Consider the following 23,314-nt stretch of genomic DNA (forward strand, 5'->3'; position numbering starts at 1 on the left):
TGATAAAGGGGCAATATATTATAATTTAACATCTTTGAAACTACTAAGATTTTCTCAAAGCTTTTTTAAGATTTTAAAATTGAAGTAGTAGAAAAGCATATACCAAATGTGCATATCTAAATAATCATTAATTCACACTTTCATCTTTTTTCCTCTTTACCTCTTTCCTATTAATATTTTTAAGATAAGAAATGAAGGCCAAGCTGGCTGCAATGGCTGACACCTGTAATCCCAAAACTTTGGGAGGCTAAGGCAGGAGAGTGACTCAAGGCTAGGAGTTTAAGACCAGCCTGGGCAACATAGTGAGATTCCATCTCTACAGAAAAAAAAAAAAAAATTTAAATTAACCAGGCATGGTGGCATACACCTGTAGTCCCTAGTACTCAGGAGGCTGAGGGGGGAGGATTGCTTGAGCCCAAGAGTTTGAGGTTACAATGAGTCATGATTGTACCACTGGACTCCAGCCCAGGCAACAGACTCCATCTCTTTAAAAACATGAAAAGCCAAGATGAGTGTGAAGATAACTAAGTGGGAACAGCAAAGACTGTTGGGCCACTGATGTCTCAGCCACTCTTTGGAGTGTATTAATTGAATGTCCTATGTGTCTTTGTAATATAAAGATGAACAATAACAGTAAATATAGGAAATAACTAACAGGAAAAAAAATAGTATGAGATTGATTTTTTTGTTACAATGGGCTGATTTGATTCTTATTTATTTTTATTGTAGCCCACCAAAATGAATGGCTGTGAAGAATATTGTGAAGAAAAAGTAAAAAGTGAAAGGTAAGAAAATAATTTGCAAAGTATCCATAATGCTTCTATCTATCTGTCTGTCTGTCTATAAATGCTCTGAGTAAAATAAGCATTGTTGAGTAAATTATGAAACTATGGTTGAATATTAAGAATGCTTTAAATTTTTCAGGCCAGGTGCAGTGGCTCATGCCTGTAATCCCAGTGCTTTGGGAGGCTGAGGCTGGCGGATCACCTGAGGTCAGGAGTTCAAGACTAGCCTGGCCAACATGGTGAAACCCCGTTCTCTACTAAAAAGACAAAAACCCAGGCATAGTGTCTCATGCCTGTAATCCCAGAACTTTGGGAGGCTGAGATGGGCGGATCACTTGAGGCCAGGAGTTGGAGACCAGTCTGGCCAACATGGTGAAACCCCGTCTCTACTAAAAATATAAAAATTAGCTGGGTGTGGTGACGTGTGTCTGTAATCCCAGCTACTCAGGAGGCTAAGGCAGGAGAATTACTGGAACCCGGGAGGTGGATGTTACAGTGAGCCGAGATCACGCCACTGTACTCCAGCCTGGGCAACAGAGCGAGACACTGTCTCAAAAAAAAAAAAAAAGTTTTAAAATTTTTGTTACTAGGAGATTCTAGTGACATGTGAAAATGTGTTTATTATACCATTGCTTCAAAAAAGCGATATTCTCTTAACCATGGGAAAAAATGAATGAAAGAGTGAACTAATGGAAATGTGCCAATAATCATGATAGTGACTGTCTTCTCATGTTGGGTTATGGGTCATTTATTTTTCAGTTTCTCTATTTTTCTATACTTTAAAAATTTACAAATTTTTAAAGAGAATATGAAACAAAAAAAATAAGAAAGTTTTTTAAAACCCACAAAAATATGTTTTAAACAATTTCTAATTATAAAATAAGGTCTTTTTTAACCAAAATATATGTGAGGGAAAGGTTTCATATATATGAGGGGACTTCAGAAAGTTCATGAAAAAATAGAGTTAAAAGATAAAAATGTAAAATATAAACTTTATTAACATAAGCTCCATCAAGTTTAGCACACTTTTGTAGGTGACGATACTAGCCATTTAATTCATCCCTAAAACACAGAAGATCCTGCCAATTTAACCATATCAATGCAGTCTTTTTTACATTATTAACTGAAGAAAAATGCTTGCCCTTTACAGATTTTTTGAGATTGAGGAACAAAAAGTCAGAAGGAGCCAAATAAGGGCTCTAAGATGGATTCCTAGTAATTTTCCACTGAAGCTCACAAAATTGCCTTGTTTGATGAGAGGAATGAGCAGGAACATTGTCACACAAGAGGAGAACTCTCTACTGAAGCTTTCCCAGACATTTCATGGATATAGAGCTTTTTAACCCAGCAAAATAAGTGTTGTCACCCACAGTGAGTTAGAACAGGGGGAAACATCTGTCATAAAAGCAGCATAATTGCTGCCCTGTTGACATCTTGGGAGCATTAGTCCATGTCCTGGTGTATACTAATGTCATCGGATAAAAGTACTCTGCTTTGTTCCCCCTGAATATCAGAAAGTTCAAAATGTATTCAGGCTTTTATGTATCCTTTTTCACCTCACCTTAGCACTAAACACCGTTCTCCTACCTGGTTTCTCTCTCCTAGCCATCCACCTTACCAAAGCCATCCACCTTACCATCTGTTTTGCACTCCCAAAATATTGAGAACTTGTACTGGGTTTCATTACATTAAGTGAGTGCCCAGGTACAGGAGTGTCCTTCTGGCCTCCTGTTGTAGCAAAAGGCTATACCCGTCAACAGAGACTTCTTTAAATAAATTAAGATACGTTGGTATTTTGCAATAGTGGGCAGCTGCTGAAAAGAAGGAGAAAGCTATACGCCAATACAATTGTAATCACTCATCCATGTTGAAGGATAGAAATAAAACCACCACCTTCTACATCCTCAAATGGACTCCTTCAGTCTGAAGTTCAAAGACTTGGGATCTGTCCAAGGATAAATTTTAAAACTGTATTAAACCATTCTACGTCTCAGTTGTTTACATCTACCAATAAATTTTAAGAATTGTGGATTTGGTTTTCTTAATCAGACATTCTATTTTAAAATACTGTAATAATTGTAGAGAAAATCATTCAGGGCTGTAATGTTTAATTTGAGTACAAAAATGAAGAAAATGTTACAAATGTGTTTTGTTTTCATAGCTTAATTCAGAAGTCACAAGAAAAGAAGACTGATGATGATGCAATAACATGGGGAAGTGATGAGTTGCCAACAGAGAGAACAAACTATGAAGATTCTGATAAAGGCAAGAATTGTAATGAGTTTTTTCCTCAAAAATAATGAATTGGGAAAATAAGTTGTTTTTAAGTGATGATTTTCAGACTATATGGATATGCTATTTTACCATATGTATACATTATTTGCTTTTTTTTTTTTTTTTGAAACGGAAACTGGGAGTGCAGTGGCATAATCTTGGCTCACTGCAACCTCCACCTCCCCTGTTCAAGCAATTCTCCTGCCTCAGCCTCCCGAGTAGCTGGGATTACAGGCGGGCATTCAAAGGGAATGCTTGCAGTTTTTACCCGTTCTGATACTGGCTGTGGGTTTGTCATAAATAGCTCTTATTCTTTTGAGATACGTTCCATCAATACCGAATTTATTGAGAGTTTTTAGCACGAAGGGCTGTTGAATTTTGTCAAAGGCCTTTTCTGCATCTATTGAGATAATCATGTGGTTTTTGTATTTGGTTCTGTTTATATGCTGGATTACGTTTATTGCCAGGCTTTGGTATCAAGATGATGCTAGCCTCATAAAATGAGTTAGGGAGGATTCCCTCTTTTTCTATTGATTGGAATAGTTTCAGAAGGAATGGTACCAACTCCTCCTTGTACCTCTGGTAGAATTCAGCTGTGAATCATCTGGTCCTGGACTTTTTTTGGTTGGTAGGCTATTAATTATTGCCTCAATTTCAGAGCCTGCTATTGGTCTATTCAGGGATTCAACTTCTTCCTGGTTTAGTCTTGGGAGAGTTTAAGTGTCCAGAAAATTATCCATTTCTTCTAGGTTTTCTAGTTTATTTGCGTAGAGGTGTTTATAGTATTCTCTGATGGTAGTTTGTATTTCTGTAGGATCGGTGGTGATATCCCCTTTATCATTTTTTATTGCAACTCTTTGATTCTTCTCTCTTTTCTTCTTTATTAGTCTTGCTAGCGGTCTATCAATTTTGTAGATCTTTCAAAAAACCAGCTCCTGGATTCATTGATTTTTTGGAGGGTTTTTTGTGTCTCTGTCTCCTTCAGTTCTCTGATCTTAGTTATTTCTTGCCTTCTTCTAGCTTTTGAATGTGTTTGCTCTTGCTTCTCTAGTTCTTTTATTTGTGATGTTAGAGTGTCAATTTTAGATCTTTCCTGCTTTCTCTTGTGGGCATTTAGTGCTATAAATTTCCCTCTACACGCTGCTTTAAATGTGTCCCAGTAATTCTGGTATATTGTATCTTTGTTCTCATTGGTTTCAAAAAAACATCTTTATTTCTGCCTTCATTTCGTTATGTACCCAATAGTCATTCAGGAGCAGGTTGTTCGGTTTCCATGTAGTTGAGCAGTTTTGATTGAGTTTCTTAGTCCTGAGTTCTAGTTTGATTGCACTGTGGTCTGAGAGACAGTTTGTTATAATTTCTGTTCTTTTACATTTGCTGAGGAGTGCTTTACTTCCAACTATGTGGTCAATTTTGGAATAAGTGCGATGTGGTGCTGAGAAGAATGTATATTCTATTGATTTGGGGTGGAGAGTTCTGTAGATGTTTATTAGGTCCACTTGGTGCAGAATTGAGTTCAATTCCTGGATATCCTTGTTAACTTTCTGTCTCATTGATCTGTCTAATGTTGACAGTGGGGTGTTAAAGTCTCCCATTATTATTGTATGGGAGTCTAAGCCTCTTTGTAAGTCTCTGAGGACTTGCTGTATGTATCTGGGTGCTCCTGTATTGGGTGCATATATATTTAGGATAGTTAGCTCTTCCTGTTGAATTGATCCCTTTACCATTATGTAATGGCCTTCTTTGTCTCTTTTGATCTTTAATGGTTTAAAGTCTGTTTTATCAGAGTCTAGGATTGCAACCCCTCCTTTTTTTTCGTTTTCCATTTGCTTGGTAGATCTTCCTCCATCCCTTTATTTTGGGCCTATGTGTATCTCTGCATGTGAGATGGGTCTCCTGAATACAGCATACTGATGGGTCTTGACTCTTTATCCAATTTGCCAGTCTGTGTCTTTTAATTGGACCATTTAGTCCATTTACATTTAAGGTTAATATTGTTATGTGTGAACTTGATCCTGTCATTATGATATTAGCTGGTTATTTTGCTCGCTAGTTGATGCAGTTTCTTCCTGGCATTGATGGACTTTACATTTTGACATGTTTTTGCAATGGCTGTTACCTGTTGTTCCTTTCCATGTTTAGTGCTTCCTTCAGGATCTCTTGTAGGGCAGGCTTGGTGGTGACAAAATCTCTAAGCATTTGCCTCTCTGTTAAGAATTTTATTTCTCCTTAACTTATGAAGCTTAGTTTGGCTGGATATGAAATTCTGGGTTGAAAATTATTTTCTTTAAGAATGTTGAATATTGGCCCGCACTCTCTTCTGGCTTGTAGGCTTACTGCTGAGAAATCTGCTGTTAGTCTGATGGGCTTTCCTTTATGTGTAACCTGACCTTTCTCTCTGGCTGCCCTTAACATTTTTTCCTTCATTTCAACTTTGATGAATCTGACAATTATGTGTTTTGGAGTTGCTCTTCTTGAGGAGTATCATTGTGGCATTCTCTGTATTTACTGAATTTGAATGTTGGCCTGCCTTACTAGGTTGGGGAAGTTCTCCTGGATGATATCCTGCAGAGTGTTTTCCAACTTGGTTCCATTTTCTCCCTCACTTTCAGGCACACCAATCAGATGTAGATTTGATCTTTTCACATAATCCCATACTTCTTGGAGGCTTCGTTCATTTCTTTTTACTCTTTTTTCTCCATGCTTCTCTTCTCGTCTCATTTCATTCATTTGATCTTCAGTCGCTGATACTCTTTCTTCCAGTTGATTGAGTCAGTTACTGAAGCTTGTGCATTTGTCACGTAGTTTTCATGTTATGGTTTTTGTCTATATCAGTTCTTTTAAAGTCTTCTCTGCATTGATTATTCTAGTTATCTATTCATCTATTATTTTTTCAAGGTTTTTAGTTTCTTTGCACTGGTTACGTAGCTCCTCCTTTAGCTCTAAGAAGTTTGATCGACTGAAGCCTTCTTCTCTCAACTCATCAAAGTCATTCTCCGTCCAGCTTTGTTCCATTGCTGACAATGAGCTGTGTTCTTTTGGAGGGGGAGATGCGCTCTGATTTTTTTCATTTCCAGCTTTTCTGCACTGCTTTTTCCCCATCTTTGTGGTTTTATCTGCCTTTGGTCTTTGATGATGGTGATGTACTGATGGGGTTTTGATGTGGGTGTCCTTTCTGTTTGTTAGTTTTCCTTCTAACAGCCAGGACCCTCAGCTGTAGGTCTGTTGGAATTTGCTTGAGGTCCACTCCAGACCCTGTTTGCCTGGGTATCAGCAGCAGAGGCTACAGAAGATAGAATGTTGCTGAACAGCAAGTGTTGCTGTCTGATTCTTGCTCTGGAAGCTTTGTCTCAGGGGTGTACACCGCTGTGTGAGGTGTGAGGTATAGGTCTGCACCTAGTGGGGGATGTCTCCCAGTTAGGCTACTCAGGGGTCAGGGACCCACTTGTGCAGGCAGTCTGTCTGTTCTCATATCTCAACTTCCGTGCTGGGAGATCCACTGCTCTCTTCAAAGCTATCAGACAGGGGCATTAACCTCTGCCGAGGTTTCTGCTTCTTTTTGTTTAGCTATGCCCTGTCCCCAGAGGAGGAGTCTACAGAGGCAGGCAGGCCTCCTTGAACTGCGGTGGGCTCCACCCAGTTCAAGCTTCTGGGCAGCTTTGTTTACCTACTTAAGCCTCAGCAATGGTGGGTGCCCCTCCCCCAGCCTCGCTGCCTCCTTGCAGTTAGATCTCCAACTGCTGTGCTAGCAATGAGGGAGGCTCCGTGGGTGTGGGACCCTCCGGGCCAGGTGTGGGATATAATCTCCTGGTGTGCCGTTTGCCAAGACCCTTGGTAAAGCACAGTATTAGGGTAGGAGTTACCTGATTTTCCAGGTGTTGTGTGTCTCAGTTTCCCTTGGCTAGGAAAAGGGATTCCCTTCCCCCTTGTGCTTCCCAGGTGAGGTAATGCCTCACCCTGCTTCAGCTCTCACTGGTCGGGCTGCACCAGCTGACCAGCACCGATTGTCCAGCACTCCCCAGTGAGATGAACCTGGTACCTCAGTTGAAAATGCAGAAATCACCCATCTTCTGTGTCACTCACGCTGGGAGCTGGAGGCTGGAGCTGTTCCTATTTGGCCATCTTCGGCATGCCCCCTCAGTTTGACCATGTATACATACTTTAAGTGGAAATATGAAGTCATAATTTTGCCATTCTGGAAGGAGAAGTCAAGGGGCCCTTTTTTTTTTTTTTTTTTTTTTTTTTTGAGACAGAGTCTTGCTCATCGCCCAGGCCGGTGAATACAGTGGCACAATCTTGGCTCACTGCAACCTCCATCTCCTGAATTCAAGCAATTCTCCTGCCTCAGCCTCCCGAGTAGCTGGGATTACAGGTGCGTGCCACCACGCCTAGCTATTTTTTTCTCTTTTTAGTAGAGATGGGGTTTCATCATGTTGGCCAGGCTAGTCTCTAACTCCTGACCTCAGGTGATCCACCCACCTGGGCCTCCCAAAGTGCTGGGATTACAGGCATGAGCCACTGCACCTGGCCAATAATTATTATTATCCTAGAATCCCAACCTTATCTTTTATGATCGGGAATCAATTGGTCTGTTTCACTGTTACTGCCTTTGCATGTTATTACTGAGCCAATAGAGAAATGAAATTCTATCCAGTGTTTCATTCCTCTTATTTCATGTCAGGAAGTGTTACTATAATGAAAGAACATGGTTTTGTCATTCAAAGCAAAGTCTTAGTTTTTTTTAAAGAAATTAACAGCTTAGGCTGGGTGTGCTGGCCCACGCCTATAACCCCAGCACTTTGGAAGGCCGAAGCAGGCTAATCACCTGAGGTCAGGAGTTGGACCAGCCTGACCAATAGGCGAAACCCCGTCTCTTCTAAAAATACAAAAATTAGCTGGTCATGGGCCAGGGATAACTGGCCCTGGTGTTTGATAGCTTTCTCCATGCAAATAAAGAATTCCCTTGAGTTCTTTGTGCCAAGGATGGATGGTGAAGAGAGAAATCAGTGTTCCTAGAGTAATCTCCCATAGTAAGGAATTTCTGAAGTGTCTCTCTTACTTTCCCCATGTTCTTAGAAGCTAATTTAAATGAAAAGTAGTAATAGAACTAAATTTGGTAATTTTTTGTAATGAGTTCCTGGGGTTTTTTGGGTGGGGAGGGAGCGGGTAACAGTTTAAGCTGCGTATGTTATGCAGATTAGAATTTCAAATACAGCTAAGCATACTTGTAAAACTTTAGGACAGCATTTCTCAAATTTGAGAACATAAGAAGCACTGAGAATGTTTATGGAACAGTTTGAATAACATTTAATGCCATTATTTTAGATTATCATTCTCTACTGGTGCCAGGGTGAGCAACACATTGCAACTCAAGGCACTGAAATAATTCAGTGTTTAGTTATGAGTTGGTTATTCAGGTGATCTAGAATGTGCTTTTTATATTATCTTGAAATTAAAACAAAATTTTTAAATGCTTATGTAGAAATACTTGCCTCCATGGGTCAGCAGAGCCCAATTTAAGAAAAACTAGGCTAAGAAATATCTAAAATACATTTGATTTTCTGCAATCAAGCTGTTCATAAAAAGAATGTATATACATATATTTTACTTATGGTCACATTTTAGAGTAAAAGTACTGAAGCAAAGGATATTGTCATTATAATTCTCAATTATCTGCTAAAATGATGGTTCCATTGACTCTGTTGCAACAATTTAAAGGTATTTATTTAACTAAAAGTTTGTTTTTTAAAATAAAACATATTAGTCTGTTAGTCTTAACACATACCAATTTTGTATTTGTTTGATGTGCTGTGATTTTTTTCATCTTTTCCCATCATTTATAAAGCCTTTCTCTATATATGAGATCAAGATTTTAGTGTGTGTGTCTGTGTGATGTGTGTAAGGAGTCAGGGGAGCATAAAATAGAGAATATTGTGAAGTTTGGGATTCTTCAGAAAAATTCATCTTCTCTTACTGTAACAGAGTTCTGTTGTTGAAAGAATCCCATTTACTGTTATCCAGAACACTTCTTTTAAAAAATTGCCTACCTATTATGTTGTTTCTGAAATTCTGAGAACTAAGTACAATTACCTTTTTATGGCTGGTTTTGCAGGGAAAAGAAACAAGCTGTCCCCAGACTGCCCATGATAAATCCCTTATCAAAAATGTTTTAAAAGTGTCATTTGAGTCAAGAGAAGCAGAAAGAAACAACATAAACTCCTTTAGAAACTGTAGATGAATGAGAGCCAAGAGCCTTAAACACTTCTGAACGTCAGTGAGGTATCTCCTTAAAAGCTGGGTGTGAGAGTGTGCTAGGGCAGACTTCCCTGTGTTAATTGTAGTTATCAGCCTACCTATTAATTCTATTACCTTATTTATTCTCTCATATTTAAAGACTTTCCCTTTTGTATGATGAGGTAAGAATAGGCTGAAATTAGTTCATTTGTTAATTAAATCTGTTCTGGGGGAAATATTATTAGTTGTTGCGTATTTAAAGACTTTTCTGGCCAGGCACAATGGCTCATGCCTGGAATCCCAGCACTTTGGGAGGCCAAGGCAGGCGGATCGCTTGAGCCCAGGAGTTCAGGACCAGCTTGGGTAACATGGCAAAACCCTATCTCTACAAAAAAATATAAAAAGTGACCCAGGCGTGGTGGTGCTTACCTGTAGTCCCAGCCACCAGGAAGGCTGAGGTGGGAGGACCACCTGAGCCAGGTGGTTGAAGCTGCATTGAGCTGTGATTGTGCCATTGCACTCCAGCGTGGGCTACAGAATCAGACCGTGTGTGTGTGTGTGTATAAAATAAATAAAATAAAGACCTTCCTAGCCAGGTAGAGTGGCTATATATATACACACACACACACACACACTTTTATATATACACATATATACATATATATTTATTATGTGTATATACACACACACATATATAAATATATAAAATAAATAAAGTAACATAAAGACCTTCCTAGCCAGATGCAGTGGCTCGCGTCTCTTGTCCCAGCACTTGGGGAAGCCAAGACAGGAGGATCACTTGAGGCCAGGAGTTCAAGACCAGCTTGGACAACATAGGGAGACTCCATCTCTTCAAAAATATTTAAAAATTAGCCAGGCACAGAGTGGTACATGACTGTGGTCCCAGCTACTTGGGAGACTGAGGCAGGAAGATCCCTTGAGTCTGGGAGATCAAGGCTGCAGTGAGCTGTGATTACAGAACTGTACTCCATCCTAGGCGACATTTGACTTTAGAATTGACTTTAGAACCTAGGACTATCTGACCCCAACAACACCCCACATGGAATATTCTATAACCCTCACAGACAATACTGTCAATAAATTGTGCTCTAACTCATCACTTTGTGGCAGCGTTGGGTTTTTTAAATTGTATTTTTTTCTAAAATATAAACACTTTTAAACAGAAGTTAAAAATTAAGACACAAAGTTCTGTCTCATAAAGAGATAGAACAAGATTCTATTTCTAAATAAATAAATAGACTTTCCCTTTTGTAAGATGAGGTGAACATAGGCTGAAATTAGTTCACTTAGTTAAATCTGTTCTGGAGGAACTGTTTTTAAATTGCTGTCCTTCCTATTAGATCATTCCTTTCTGACAAACGAGGAGCTCGCTGTACTCCCTGTCGTCAAAGTGCTTCCCTCTGGTAAATACACGGGTGCCAACTTAAAATCAGTCATTCGAGTCCTGCGGGGTTTGCTAGATCAAGGAATTCCTTCTAAGGAGCTGGAGGTAAGTGGCTTCTGCCAATGATTCTCTCCCAAGGTGTATGCATTTAGTTTGTAAGGAAAATGTATCTTTACTAGCCCAAGATTAGAAGAAATTTTGAAAATTTTCCAACTCTAAAAGCACCACCTTATCACATCTAGCAGAAAATTAATTTTTCTGATTAGGATTCCAATAATAGTGATTTAAAATGTTAACTACTTGGAACTTGATACATTTCCCTGAAGATTATCCTTCCTGCCTCATAGTTAAGGTAAAAATGTTAAAAAAAAAAAAAAAAAAAGGCCAAGTATAAATTTCAGCCATCCACTTTATAATTAGTGTATTGTAGACGTGTTTCATCATTAACAGTAGGTTCTAACTGAATACAGCTCCAAGAATGTGTGTCCTAGTTCAAAGCAGCAATGGCTCAGAGCCCTAGCTCCTGTGGTCTCATGGCACCGTCCATATTTAGCACTAGAAAAGAGAGTGGTTTTGAGGTTGACCTTGCCCCTCTTCTTCAAACCATCTGCTTATTTGCCTACTTCCTAAGCTTTGTAGCCACTAAAAGGAGTTAACTTTAATAAGAGCTTCCGCTATGTGCTTGTTGCTTTGTACATATTCCTCAAAATATTAATTCCATTATAGATTGTGAAACTGAGGCTCAGTAATTAAGGTATTTTCCTCTCCTCATTGCCATGCTATGGAATAATTTCTTCTTTAAGTTCTTAGATTTAAATGTCACCATTGGAAAACTTCCATCACAACCCTTCTAAAGCAGTGTTTATAAGGATTTATCTACCACAGTAGCTTTTTGGTTTCTTCAAGACATATACTACAATATTTGTTTACTTCTTTATTGTGTCTTTCTCCCAATAAGCTGTAAAGGCCAGGAGAGCCAAAATCTTATCTTCTTGCTCACCCACTATATTCCCATCACTTATTACAGTACCTTGCATATAGTGGGCATGCAATTATATTTTTTGAATGAGTGAATGAATGAAAAGTGAGCAAGAATTGACTTTAGAACCTAGGACTATCTGACCACAACAATACCCCACATGGAATATTCTATAACCCCCACAGACAATACTGTCAATAAATTGTGCTCTAGCTCATCACTTTGTGGCAGCGTTGGGTTTTTTAAATTGTATTTTTTTCTAAAATATAAACACTTTTAAACAGAAGTTAAAAATTAAGACACAAAGTTCTGTCTCATAAAGTTGACTGCAACATGTTCAATTGAAGATACTTGTAACAATATATTTCAATGCTGACTTAACAAATCACTGTTGACATTAGGCTTATTTAGGACATCTGTATTTAACACTAGAATCAGCCCTCATCAACCAATTTTGCACACTACACATTTAAAGTATTTGCATTTATTACTGAATTTACTGCTTATCTCAACAAATTTATTTCCATTTTTTGCTTACAGAATCTTCAAGAATTAAAACCTTTGGATCAGTGTCTAATTGGGCAAACTAAGGAAAACAGAAGGAAGAACAGATATAAAAATATACTTCCCTGTAAGTTCCAGTTTGGCTTCAGATTTAATATGTGATTATTATCATTTGAATGGATTAAAATTTTTTGTGTTTAACTTACCTATCTCTCACATAACCATGTGCATATACATACATTCACAGATTTATATCAGTAGAAAATACATTGAAATATTCCATGTGAATTCCCTTTTAAATTACGTACATATTCTGAAAATCAGTTAGAGGAACCTGAAATATTTGTTAGAATACCTGAATTTTTACTAGTATACAGTATTAGAAATTAGTCAGTGATGTCAAATCATTAATTTTAAAATCTTTTTAAAAATAGGAACTGGCTTCTAGATGAGGATTTTCTTGGTTGGATTCATTTATCACAACCACCATCAATTTATTCCCCTTATTTTTAGTTTAGAGAAATATCTGTAGTAATGAATAGCTGTGTACATACATATGACTACAGTGGTACTACCAGCCTACATTAGAATTTCAGATACCAGAAGGGAATAAAAACAATCATTTTGGCCCAGTGCAGTGGCTCACACCTGTAATCCCAGCACTTTGGGAGGCCGAGCGAGGCAGATCACTTGAGATCAGGAATTCAAGACCAGCCTGGCCAACATGGTGAAACCCCATCTCTACTGTAAAATACAGGAATTAGCCGGAGTGGTGGTTCATGCTTATAATCCCAGCTGCTTGGGAGGCTGAGACAGGAGAATTGCTTGAACCCGGGAGGTGGAGGTTGCAGCAAGCCGAGATCATGCCACTGCACTCCAGCCTGGGCAACAGAGTGAGACTCCATCTCAAAAAGAAAAAGAAAAAAGAAAAGCAGTAATGTTTGCCCATGTAAAAATCACATGTAAAAAAATCACACTGTGATTTTTTAAAATTATGTATGAATATATGTGCCAAAATACCTCTAGAAAATTCTTATAATTACCAGCCACATGTATATATGTTAGCACTTTGAATTATAACATATGACACACTGACCCTGTCTTTACCAAGAAACCATAAATCTAAAGATAAATAATAAACAAAATCAATAGTGACAAGTCACATGATAAGTAATAATGCAATTGTATTTTTCTAACCTAGATAGAAAATACAAATTCATTTTGGAAAGCTTCCTGTAAAAAATGAATCTTAGACAACATTTAAAAAATGGATCAGATCTTTGTTTGGCATAAAGTATATGGGAGTTATTTTAGACAGCAAAATGGCCAGCTGAATATCTCAAAATCAGAATAGGACAAGCCATAAATCCAAAACTAATGAGTGGATTTGTTCCCACAAAACAAATGACCAGAATGGACTAAGAGATAGAAGTCAAGTGAAAAGGGCAATTGGTAGGGGATTTTGAAACCTATCATTAAAAGGTTTTACTTTGGTAATCACAGGAATTACCAGTTAAATTTATGGATATTTGAAATTGAAATAGAAATAGAAATAACTTCTAAGGTATATAATACATGTAAATGTATTCTCTTAGATAAATCTTAGACAATACAACCTCAGTGAATGATAGCTTATACATACTTTTCACTGGGGCAGCCTGGTTTAAAAAATTACATTTTGACTATATGAAATTATAATTAAACAAAGATAAGGGCCTTTATGCCTGGAGAATAAAATGATCTGTTATTTTATTTATTGTGTTAATTTCTTGTTTTGGCTGCTAAGAATATAATTTTATTAGGTGAGTGAGAGTTAGTTATGCCAATAACGTTTGCAATATATACTTTAATAGTGTTATTGTAATACCAAATTTTGTTCTATGAAAAATTTTTTGGCATTGCCTTTCAGTGCTATTATTATTATTGTCATCATCATTAAAATAATGATGGAGAAGTACCAGTTCTTTTTCTTTGTTTCTCTAGTTACTTATTAGGCAATTCTAAATGCATTTATTAACTTACTAATTTTAATTTCAACTAAATCTATGTAAATAATACCAAATTTCATATGTCAGAAACTCACTAAACTGACACCTTAGATACTTGTAACATGAGCAAAAAGAATAAATATAATTTGGCTGTGCTACAATTTTAAAATATACTTCTATTAAAATACGTTGGTGATTTTCATGTATGACTATGAGGATTTCTCATGACCTTTGACTCATGCAATTTGTAAGACTCTTGTTTAAAATGCATGATGTGGATGGCTCTGTTTTGTTGTGGAAAATTCACAGATGATGCTACAAGAGTGCCTCTTGGAGATGAAGGTGGCTATATCAATGCCAGCTTCATTAAGATACCAGTTGGGAAGGAAGAGTTCGTTTACATTGCCTGCCAAGGACCACTGCCTTCAACTGTTGGAGACTTCTGGCAGATGATTTGGGAGCAAAAATCCACAGTGATAGCCATGATGACTCAAGAAGTAGAAGGAGAAAAAATCAAATGCCAGCGCTATTGGCCCAACATCTTAGGCAAAACAACAATGGTCAGCAACAGACTTCGACTGGCTCTTGTGAGAATGCAGCAGCTGAAGGGCTTTGTGGTGAGGGCAATGACCCTTGAAGATATTCAGGTAAGTGAATTAAATCTTTCCATATTGCAAGGTGTATCTCCTAGTTGTAATCCAAGCCTGGACTCTTTCCATGATTGCACCAATGTTATTTCTAGATAAAAGACAGTGACTTCCTAGTTCCCATGCAATGGAACTAATGCTAGCTATTTTTTCTTTATGTAGTATAAGTTTAAATGTGACCATCTTCATGAATTCTGCCAGTTTCCTCCAGTGTGTGCAGTACTAAAATGAAAATGAAAACACAGGACTTTTAATGTGATGATCATCCTTGGTGATAGCACAAAATGGCTCAGAAGTTGCATGTTGGAAACTTGTGTTTTTATGGTTAGACCTCTAAGTAGACTCATTAAAACTATTTTTAAAATCTATAAGTAGAAAATATTCCCTCATAAAGGCAACTTAACGTATTTAGGAATACATGGATAACTTAAGCATAAGCAACTGTTATTCAGATCATTCATACTGCAGTTACCTAACCACTGGATCAATATAGCTTGAATTAGATAAGTGGTAATACCTGAAGTAAAGCTGCTACCGTTTCCTCACTCTGTGTTCTCCCTCACCCTACTACACCCCTGTGCACAGTATCCCAGCCAGGTGTGAGTAATGTTTCCCATAGAGATTTAACTATCTTAAGGAAATAGTGATTTTACTTTTATAGAAACAAAGCATATCAATTCAGTTCTATTGGTGTCATGTAAATGTAGCCTGAGAATTTCTTTCATAATTTTTGATTCATGATTTTTTATTGATTTACACTAGCTTACCTATTACTTAGGCTAGCACAGTTGTTCAGTATTCTTCAAGTGATGTATCCACTTAATCCACACATTTTTATAGAACTCAACCCCTTTATAGAGATTTGGCAGTCAGCAACACAGACAAAAAAATTTCTAACCTCATGGAGCTTACATTTTGAAGAGGAAATACCAGTCCTGATAGTGCTGTGGGAAAAAAAATAAAACAGAGAAGGACAATTGGTTGGGGGAGAATGAGAAGTATGTCATAATTTTCAACAAGCAGCCAGGGAAGGCATGAGAAAATGGCATTTGAGGAAAAATGTGAATGAGTTGAGTGAGCCATGGAGGGAATATCTGAGGAGAAAACCATTCCAGTCAGAAAGAGCTAGTACAAAAGTCCTGAGACCAAACTGTGCACACTGTATTTAAAGCCACAGAGAATCATTTGACTTGACGAAAGTGGCCATGGGGAAAAAGAGGAGGAGGTGAGGTCTAAGAGGAAACAGGGCCAGATTAGGTAGGGTTGCAGTGACTCTGACTTTTATCTGAGGTGCATTTGGAATGGGATCACCAAAAAAGGTTGTTATCCATATCAAAATGTAATTTGTTTTTAGGGTTTCCAAAAAGTAGTTTTTATCAATATTTCAAATGTGGCTCTAGCAACCTTGATAGAAGCCTTCCATGTTTTTCTTAATGGAGCCATTTAGTTTATTCCACTTTTCCTTTGATCTGGTCTCATAGACAAGCCAAAATTTGACAGCACAATAGAATATTAAGAATTAATTGTGGCCGGGCACAGTGGCTCATGCCTCCCAAATCTCAACACTTTGGGAGGCCAAGATGGGTGGCTCAGTTAAGGTCAGGAATTCAAGAGTAGCCTGACACAACGTGGTAAAACCCCATCTCTACTAAAAATACAAAAATTAGCTGGGTGTGGCAACGTGGGCCTGTAATCCCAGCTATTCTGGAGGCTGAGGCAGGAGAATTGCTTGAACCTGGGAGGCAGAGGTTGCAGTGAGCTGAGATTGCACCACTGTTCTCCAGCCTGGGAGACAGAGTGAGACCCTATCTCAAGAAAGAAAGAAAGAAAGAAAGAAAGAAAAGAATTAATTGTATGTGAACAATGTAACATGTCATGATCCACTTATTCTATTGTACAATTTCAGACCAGAGAGGTGCGCCATATTTCTCATCTGAATTTCACTGCCTGGCCAGACCATGATACACCTTCTCAACCAGATGATCTGCTTACTTTTATCTCCTACATGAGACACATCCACAGATCAGGCCCAGTCATCACGCACTGCAGTGCTGGCATTGGACGTTCAGGGACCCTGATTTGCATAGATGTGGTTCTGGGATTAATCAGTCAGGATCTTGATGTGAGTACAAGATACAGGCTGAGTAAGCATTTGTCCAGAAATAATGATGGAGTCTAATTTTTGATAATGTGTTGTGATCTTGGGATTGTTTAACTTATGAACTTATATGACTGCCTTCATTTTCTTATTATATTATTATAGAAAACTGTATTTTTGTAAACATTGGTATTCAAAACTACATAGGCCATGATCAACAAAAAATAATACTTCAGTTTTATACTTGTTTACTGGTTTTTTTTTTAACTGTGTGCTCAGAGGCCTTTTATGCAGTATTTCATTTTACCCTTTATAGTCTTTAGGCTGGTGTAAGATAGTATTGTTATCACATGTTAAAGATAGAAATAATTGAAGCACAAAGGAAAGTATTTTTTGAAATGAAAAAGCTTGTATTTTTGTATTTATGGGTAAAAATATATACATTTTATTATAAAATTAATGCTAAATAGTTTCTTTCTAAACAATTACTCTACATAAAAAAATTATTACTCTGAGTATAATCTTACTTTTGAACTCAAATTAATATAAACCTTATTTAAAATACTAGAATATCTTACCGTAATGTGTAATTAAAATCATAGTCTCTTAAAGAATTTTAGTTAAAAGCACTTTACATGCTAGCTATAGTAATTTGTAGGACGAAACCAAATAGTCTTTTTCTCCCTGATTTCCAACTGTTCAATCTCAGCTGAAGTCAAAAGATCTTTTTTAGATTGGAAATATGTTTATTGGAAGAGCAATGTGTAGGAAAAATAATTTACCTTTTTTAAATTGTAATATTAGAAATTAGTCACATTTCAGCGGGAAGAGAATTTCTTTTCTTTGGGAGATTTTCAAATAGATTAACCTTTCCTAATTCTTAGAAAGATCAAAAATAAGAATACCAAGTGATGACAAAGTCCACTCGCCAAGTCATTTTGTCCAGGAGAGTTTCCCAAGACTACCAGAAGGGGAAGAAGAGTGGGATACAGAATTTTACATAAGCCTCCCCTCTGTGATCCTTTTGAGATTCAAATCCAGTTACCCGTTGAATCTAACACACATGTGGTTTCCTCTGACAGTTTGACATCTCTGATTTGGTACGCTGCATGAGACTACAAAGACACGGAATGGTTCAGACGGAGGTGAGTCATGGCTGGGCCTCCTAATGAGAATTTTTATAAAGATTCTAATTTTTTTTTAAGTTCCTATTAAACCATTTTTCTTTTTTGAGAGTTCCCATGTTAGAGCACAAAACCAAACATTTACTGCAGTGAGGGGCTTTTTTTTAAACATGAGGACTAATTCAGAAAAAAAAATACTTCCAAGCTTTTTAAAATGTTGCCTTTTAATTTAAAAATGCAATCTCTGCACTGAAGAGATTACAGAGAATGGGATAGCATGCTGCGGACAGTTTGAGAATGGTACAAAATACTATGTAATTAATGGCATTCTTTCCCTATTTCCAACCTGAAAAAGAGATAGAAGGTAACATTCTTGCTACAGAAATTCCCTGAGAGGTAATGGAGTCATCAGCATTGATGGAACACAGCAAGGCAGGCTGGAGTTGCTTAGCTTCAAGAAGACATTCTGTAAGGAGTGTGTGAATACATGGGTCCATTTATCCTCTGTTGATGATTTTCATTTCTCTTGCCTAAGAGGAAACCATCACCCACTGACACAACTGTGTCCTTCACAGAGAGTGCCTTATTTAGTGTCTATCTTCACTGAAGAGTTCCACAATCCTTTGTGTTTATAATGGGAGAGTGGGGGATGTAGAAGCTATTTTCAAATATCCATAAATTAACATTTCTCTACCTCTTGAAAAATAGGGAAATTTGCTATCTTTAAAAATTAGCATTTGCCTACTTCCCTTTCATAAACCTTTTAAATTCAACTTGTCTTCTAAATATTAAGCTGATTTCTAATCACACTTTTTAGGTAAGGAAAACATTTTGATTGGTATACGCAGCCCTTTACACCTAGGAAGGTCATTAATTCATTTGTTCATTCAACAGGTATTTATTGAGTGCTTACTGTATATTAGGAACTCTTCTAGGTGCTGGAGCACATCAGTGAATAAAACAAAGATCCTTGCTAGAATAACAAAGATATTCTTGCAAGATACTGATAAGGATGGAAGATGATAAACATATTAAATATGTAAATTATATAGGATCTCTGAAAGTGATAAGTGCTTTAGAGAAAAGAAAAGTGAAATAGATAAAGGGAATCAGTCATGGCAGGTTGAGGGTACGATTTTAAACAGGGTAGCACCATTGACAAAGTAACACTTAAACAAAGATTTGAAGGTAAAGGAGAGAGTCCTGTAGATCTCTGGGGACAAGAGCCTTTCAGGCAGAGGGACAACCTGTGTGGAAGTCCCAGGGTCTTGTGTGTTCAGGTATGGTCACAGCCAATGTGGCGGGCAGGGCATGAGGAAAGGAAGAGGGAAGGAGGAGGTGAGGTTAGAGGGAAGGTGACAGGAGCCAGGACTTTGGCTTTTCTCTGAGTGAAATGGGAGCCTGGAGTGGCAGGGATCTGACTCACATTTTAAAGGACTACTGACCTGCTGTGTTAAAATGACACCAAGTCTGGGGAGGAAGGTGCAGGATTATAAGCAAGGAGATCAATTAGGTGACAAGCAGGGGTGGCTACAGCTGGAGTGGTAAGTGTGGACAGAGTGAAAGAAAGAGAACATGATGTGAAGTGGATTTGCTAATGGGTTGTATGTGGTGTCAGAGAAAGTCAAGGATGAATGTGTGGAAAAGTGAAAATACAGATAAGCAAAAAAGAAACGTAAAAGGCCACTTGTATTCGTACTCTCAGAGAGCTGTTAATATTTTTAGGAGATGTTCTTATATTCTTTGTCCTAAACACATGTGCACACTCCTTCATGCTCGCACATGCATACATGCAGCTATTTTAAATGAGATTCAACTGTGGTTGTTGTTTTATTACTTTTCATTTAATATATTGTGAATTTTTTATTTTCAGACTCAGTTCCTTCCCAAATAACAAAAAAAGTCAGATGTCTGCACCATCAACTTAATAGAAAATAATTTCACCAAAGTAGTTCATTTTCAAAGAAACTTTGATTTTCATGCTTTTGTTCCAAAATATTTAAAGACTGTATGTGTGTGTGTGTGTATATATATATATACATACATACTTTTTTTTTTTTTTTCTGAGATGAAGTCTCGCTCTGTCACCCAGGTTGGAGTGCAGTCTGTGATCTCAGCTCACTGCAACCTCCGCCTCCCGGGTTCAAGCAATTCTCCTGCCTCACCTTCCTGAGTAGTTGGGATTACAGGTGCCTGCCACCACACTTTAGTAGAGACAGGATTTCACCACATTGGCCAGGCTGGTCTTGAACTCCTGGCCTCAGGTGATCCACCTGCCTCGGCCTCCCAAAGTGGTGAGATTACAGGCATGAACCACCATGCCTGGCAAGACAATTATTTTGAATCACTTCTTAGCTATTAATTTTTTGACGTTTTAAAACATCAAAATGAGCTCAACAAATCCAGAAGAAATTATGTAGGAAGGTTATTTTACCACTAAGTATGATCAAAGCACAAAAAATACTGTAGTAGCCCACCAATCAAAGACAACTTCAGTTAGCACTCTGGGATAGTTCCACCCCCTATCCGTCAGGCTTTTTCTCTCTTTGTTTTGCCAATCTGGTTTCTATATTTTTATAATTTTTATAATACCACACAATTCTATACCCTGCTTTTTTTTTTTTTTTTTTTTTGTGAGACTTGAGTCTCACTCTGTTGACGGGATGGAGTGCAGTGGCACGATCTCGGTTCACTGCAACCTCCGCCTCCTGGGTCAAGCAATTCTCCTGCCTCAGACTCCCAAGTAGCTAGGACTACAGGTGTGTGCCACCACACACAGCTAATTTTTGTATTTTTAGTAGAGACAGAGTTTCACCATGTCGGCCAGGATGGTCTCAATCTCTTGACCTTGTGATCTGCCCACCTCAGCCTCCCCAAGTGCTGGGATTACAGGTGTGAGCCACCACGCCTGGCCTATACCCCGTTTCTTACATTCAACATTCTAACAAAATTTTTCCGTATTTTTCAAAACTCATCAAATATCACTTCCAATAGTGGTATAGCTATATATATATATATATAAAAATATTTACATTATACATCTAAAGTTCTACTGTGTTTTCTTTTTTTTTTTTTGGCCATAGGATCAATATATTTTCTGCTATCAAGTCATCCTTTATGTCCTGACACGTCTTCAAGCAGAAGAAGAGCAAAAACAGCAGCCTCAGCTTCTAAAGTGACATGAAAAGAACCTCTGGATGCATTTCCATTTCTCTCCTTAACCTCCAGCAGACTCCTGCTCTCTATCCAAAATAAAGATCACAGAGCAGCAAGTTCATACAACATGCAGGTTCTCCTCTATCTTAGAGGGGTATTCTTCTTGACAATAAATAATATTGAAATGCTGTATTTTTTACAGCTACTTTAACCTATGATGATTATTTACAAAATTTTAACACTAACCAAACAATGCAGATCTTAGGGATGATTAAAGGCAACATTTGATGATAGCAGACATTGTTACAAGGACATGCTGAGTCTATTTTTAATGCACCAATCTTGTTTATAGCAAAAATGTTTTCCAGTATTTTAATAAAGTAGTTATTTTATAGGGGATACTTGAAACCAGTATTTAAGCTTTAAATGACAATAATATTGGCATAGAAAAAAAGTAGCAAATGTTTACTGTATCAATTTCTAATGTTTACTATATAGAATTTCCTGTAATATATTTATATACTTTTTCATGAAAATGGAGTTATCAGTTATCTGTTACTGTATCATCTGTTTGTAATGCATTATCTCACTTTGTAAATAAAAACACACCTTAAAACATGAACAAGCCAAAACTGTGTGCAGACAAATTAGACATTTTCAGTGTGTTATTTTTCAACAACACCTAGGCCCCTGGGAAGACAAGGACCTCTAGACACCACTTCCCATCTCCCTAGTTGGCCCCAGTCATGACAACTGTGGAGAGTAGAGGTGTTGTCAGAGATCCTGATAGCTCTTCACTAAGTACTGATGTGGGCGTCATGTACTGGCTTAACAGTAGCTCAGAAATTCAGAGTCTTTCTTCCTTCTACCTCTTTGTGAATGGTGCCCAGTTACTGAGTCCAATTTATATATAAATCAGAATATTTTCAAGTCCTAGCCACAGTACTCAACCGACCAAGGGCTAATCGAAGAAAACATATCATACTACCTGGGGGTTTATATTTGGTTCTGCCAAACAGGAAGGAAAAGAGATTGACTTCAAAGCTGCTTTAACTTAGTGGTTCTCTGTTCTCGGTACTAAATTCATTTCACTAAATTCTAATTCTAACAGTATTTCTCCATTCAGCCATGACACTGTAACCAGATGGATGTTCTTGACTGTGAGTTGTCCAGGTTCTTGGCATGTTGAACAAAGAATTGAACACAATACTCAGACAAAGCAGTGGAAGATGAAAGCATAGATTTATTGAAGTGAAAGTACACTCCACAGAGTGGAAGTGGGCTTGAGCACGTGGCTCAAGAGCCCTGATTATAATGTTCCTGGGGTTTTTATTGAATTACAAGAGCATGGTAACATCCCTAAGTACCTTTTAGAGGCCTCGATAGGTTATACCCTACACAAAGGAAGAATTCATCCCAGGACCAATCAGAGGCAGGATTCTGCCCAGAACCAATCAGAAGCATCCTGCCTGTGATGTATAAGCAAATGACAGTTTCAGAATGGACCAATTACAGACATACCCATTTGTGACATAGGGGAGGGGAGGTTCAGAGGGGCGTGGGCATTTGGCCCCTCATTACTTGGTCCTGGAAAGGCAGGGTTTTCCTCTTAGTCCAATTACAAGAAGGCCTTGGGCTTCCTGTCTCTAGACTCTGTTCTGTCTCAACACCATTCTAAGACCCAGGAAATTGCTTGGCTTATCCTCATAAGACTGCACCAGTTCTGAGCTAGTTGACTTGAATTTCCAAACTTAAGTGCAGCAATTGGCTGGGACGTATTCCCAAGAATCTGGGGCTATTTGAAGGCAGAAGACAGTATCAATAAACATATAAAGCTCCACAGTAACTATCTAAAGCCCCAACAGATAACAGGTTTGGGTCTTACCTCAGAATTGGCTCTGAATACGGCAAGAGAAGCTTTACCACCACCATTCCCACTTCAATCAGAGGAGTTTTATAGATTGGGTTGTAGCCGGAGATTTCATTTGGAAAAAAAGATTTCTATTGCTTTAAATGACATTTGGAAATCTCTGTTCTGAATGAGTTGGAATCATGAGGCCTTGTTTTCCTGCACTGGCATGTGAAACTAGGCCAGCAGAGTGCTGGGGGCCAGTACAGCT

The 23,314-nt window shown here is 37.9% G+C and overlaps 1 protein-coding gene across 18 annotated transcripts in view; it reads left to right on the plus strand.

The window, feature by feature from the left end:
• PTPN13 (protein tyrosine phosphatase non-receptor type 13) overlaps positions 1-21,826 on the plus strand; it is a 229,972-nt gene extending 208,146 nt beyond the window's left edge. For all 18 annotated transcript variants that reach the window (XR_012434937.1, XM_045393346.2, XM_065545225.1 and 15 more), the window contains 8 exons: positions 730-785; positions 2,947-3,050; positions 10,655-10,803; positions 12,218-12,308; positions 14,479-14,816; positions 16,723-16,938; positions 17,997-18,059; positions 21,122-21,826. Coding sequence is in view for 17 of the 18 variants with exons in the window: in XM_045393346.2 (XP_045249281.2) it covers positions 730-785; positions 2,947-3,050; positions 10,655-10,803; positions 12,218-12,308; positions 14,479-14,816; positions 16,723-16,938; positions 17,997-18,059; positions 21,122-21,217 (1,113 nt within the window). In the remaining variant the exon portion in view is untranslated. The remainder of the gene's footprint in view (positions 1-729; positions 786-2,946; positions 3,051-10,654; positions 10,804-12,217; positions 12,309-14,478; positions 14,817-16,722; positions 16,939-17,996; positions 18,060-21,121) is intronic.
• The last annotated feature ends 1,488 nt before the right edge of the window (positions 21,827-23,314 follow it).

Source organism: Macaca fascicularis, chromosome 5 (genome assembly GCF_037993035.2).
Source record: "Macaca fascicularis isolate 582-1 chromosome 5, T2T-MFA8v1.1".
Taxonomy (NCBI): Eukaryota; Metazoa; Chordata; class Mammalia; order Primates; family Cercopithecidae; genus Macaca; species Macaca fascicularis.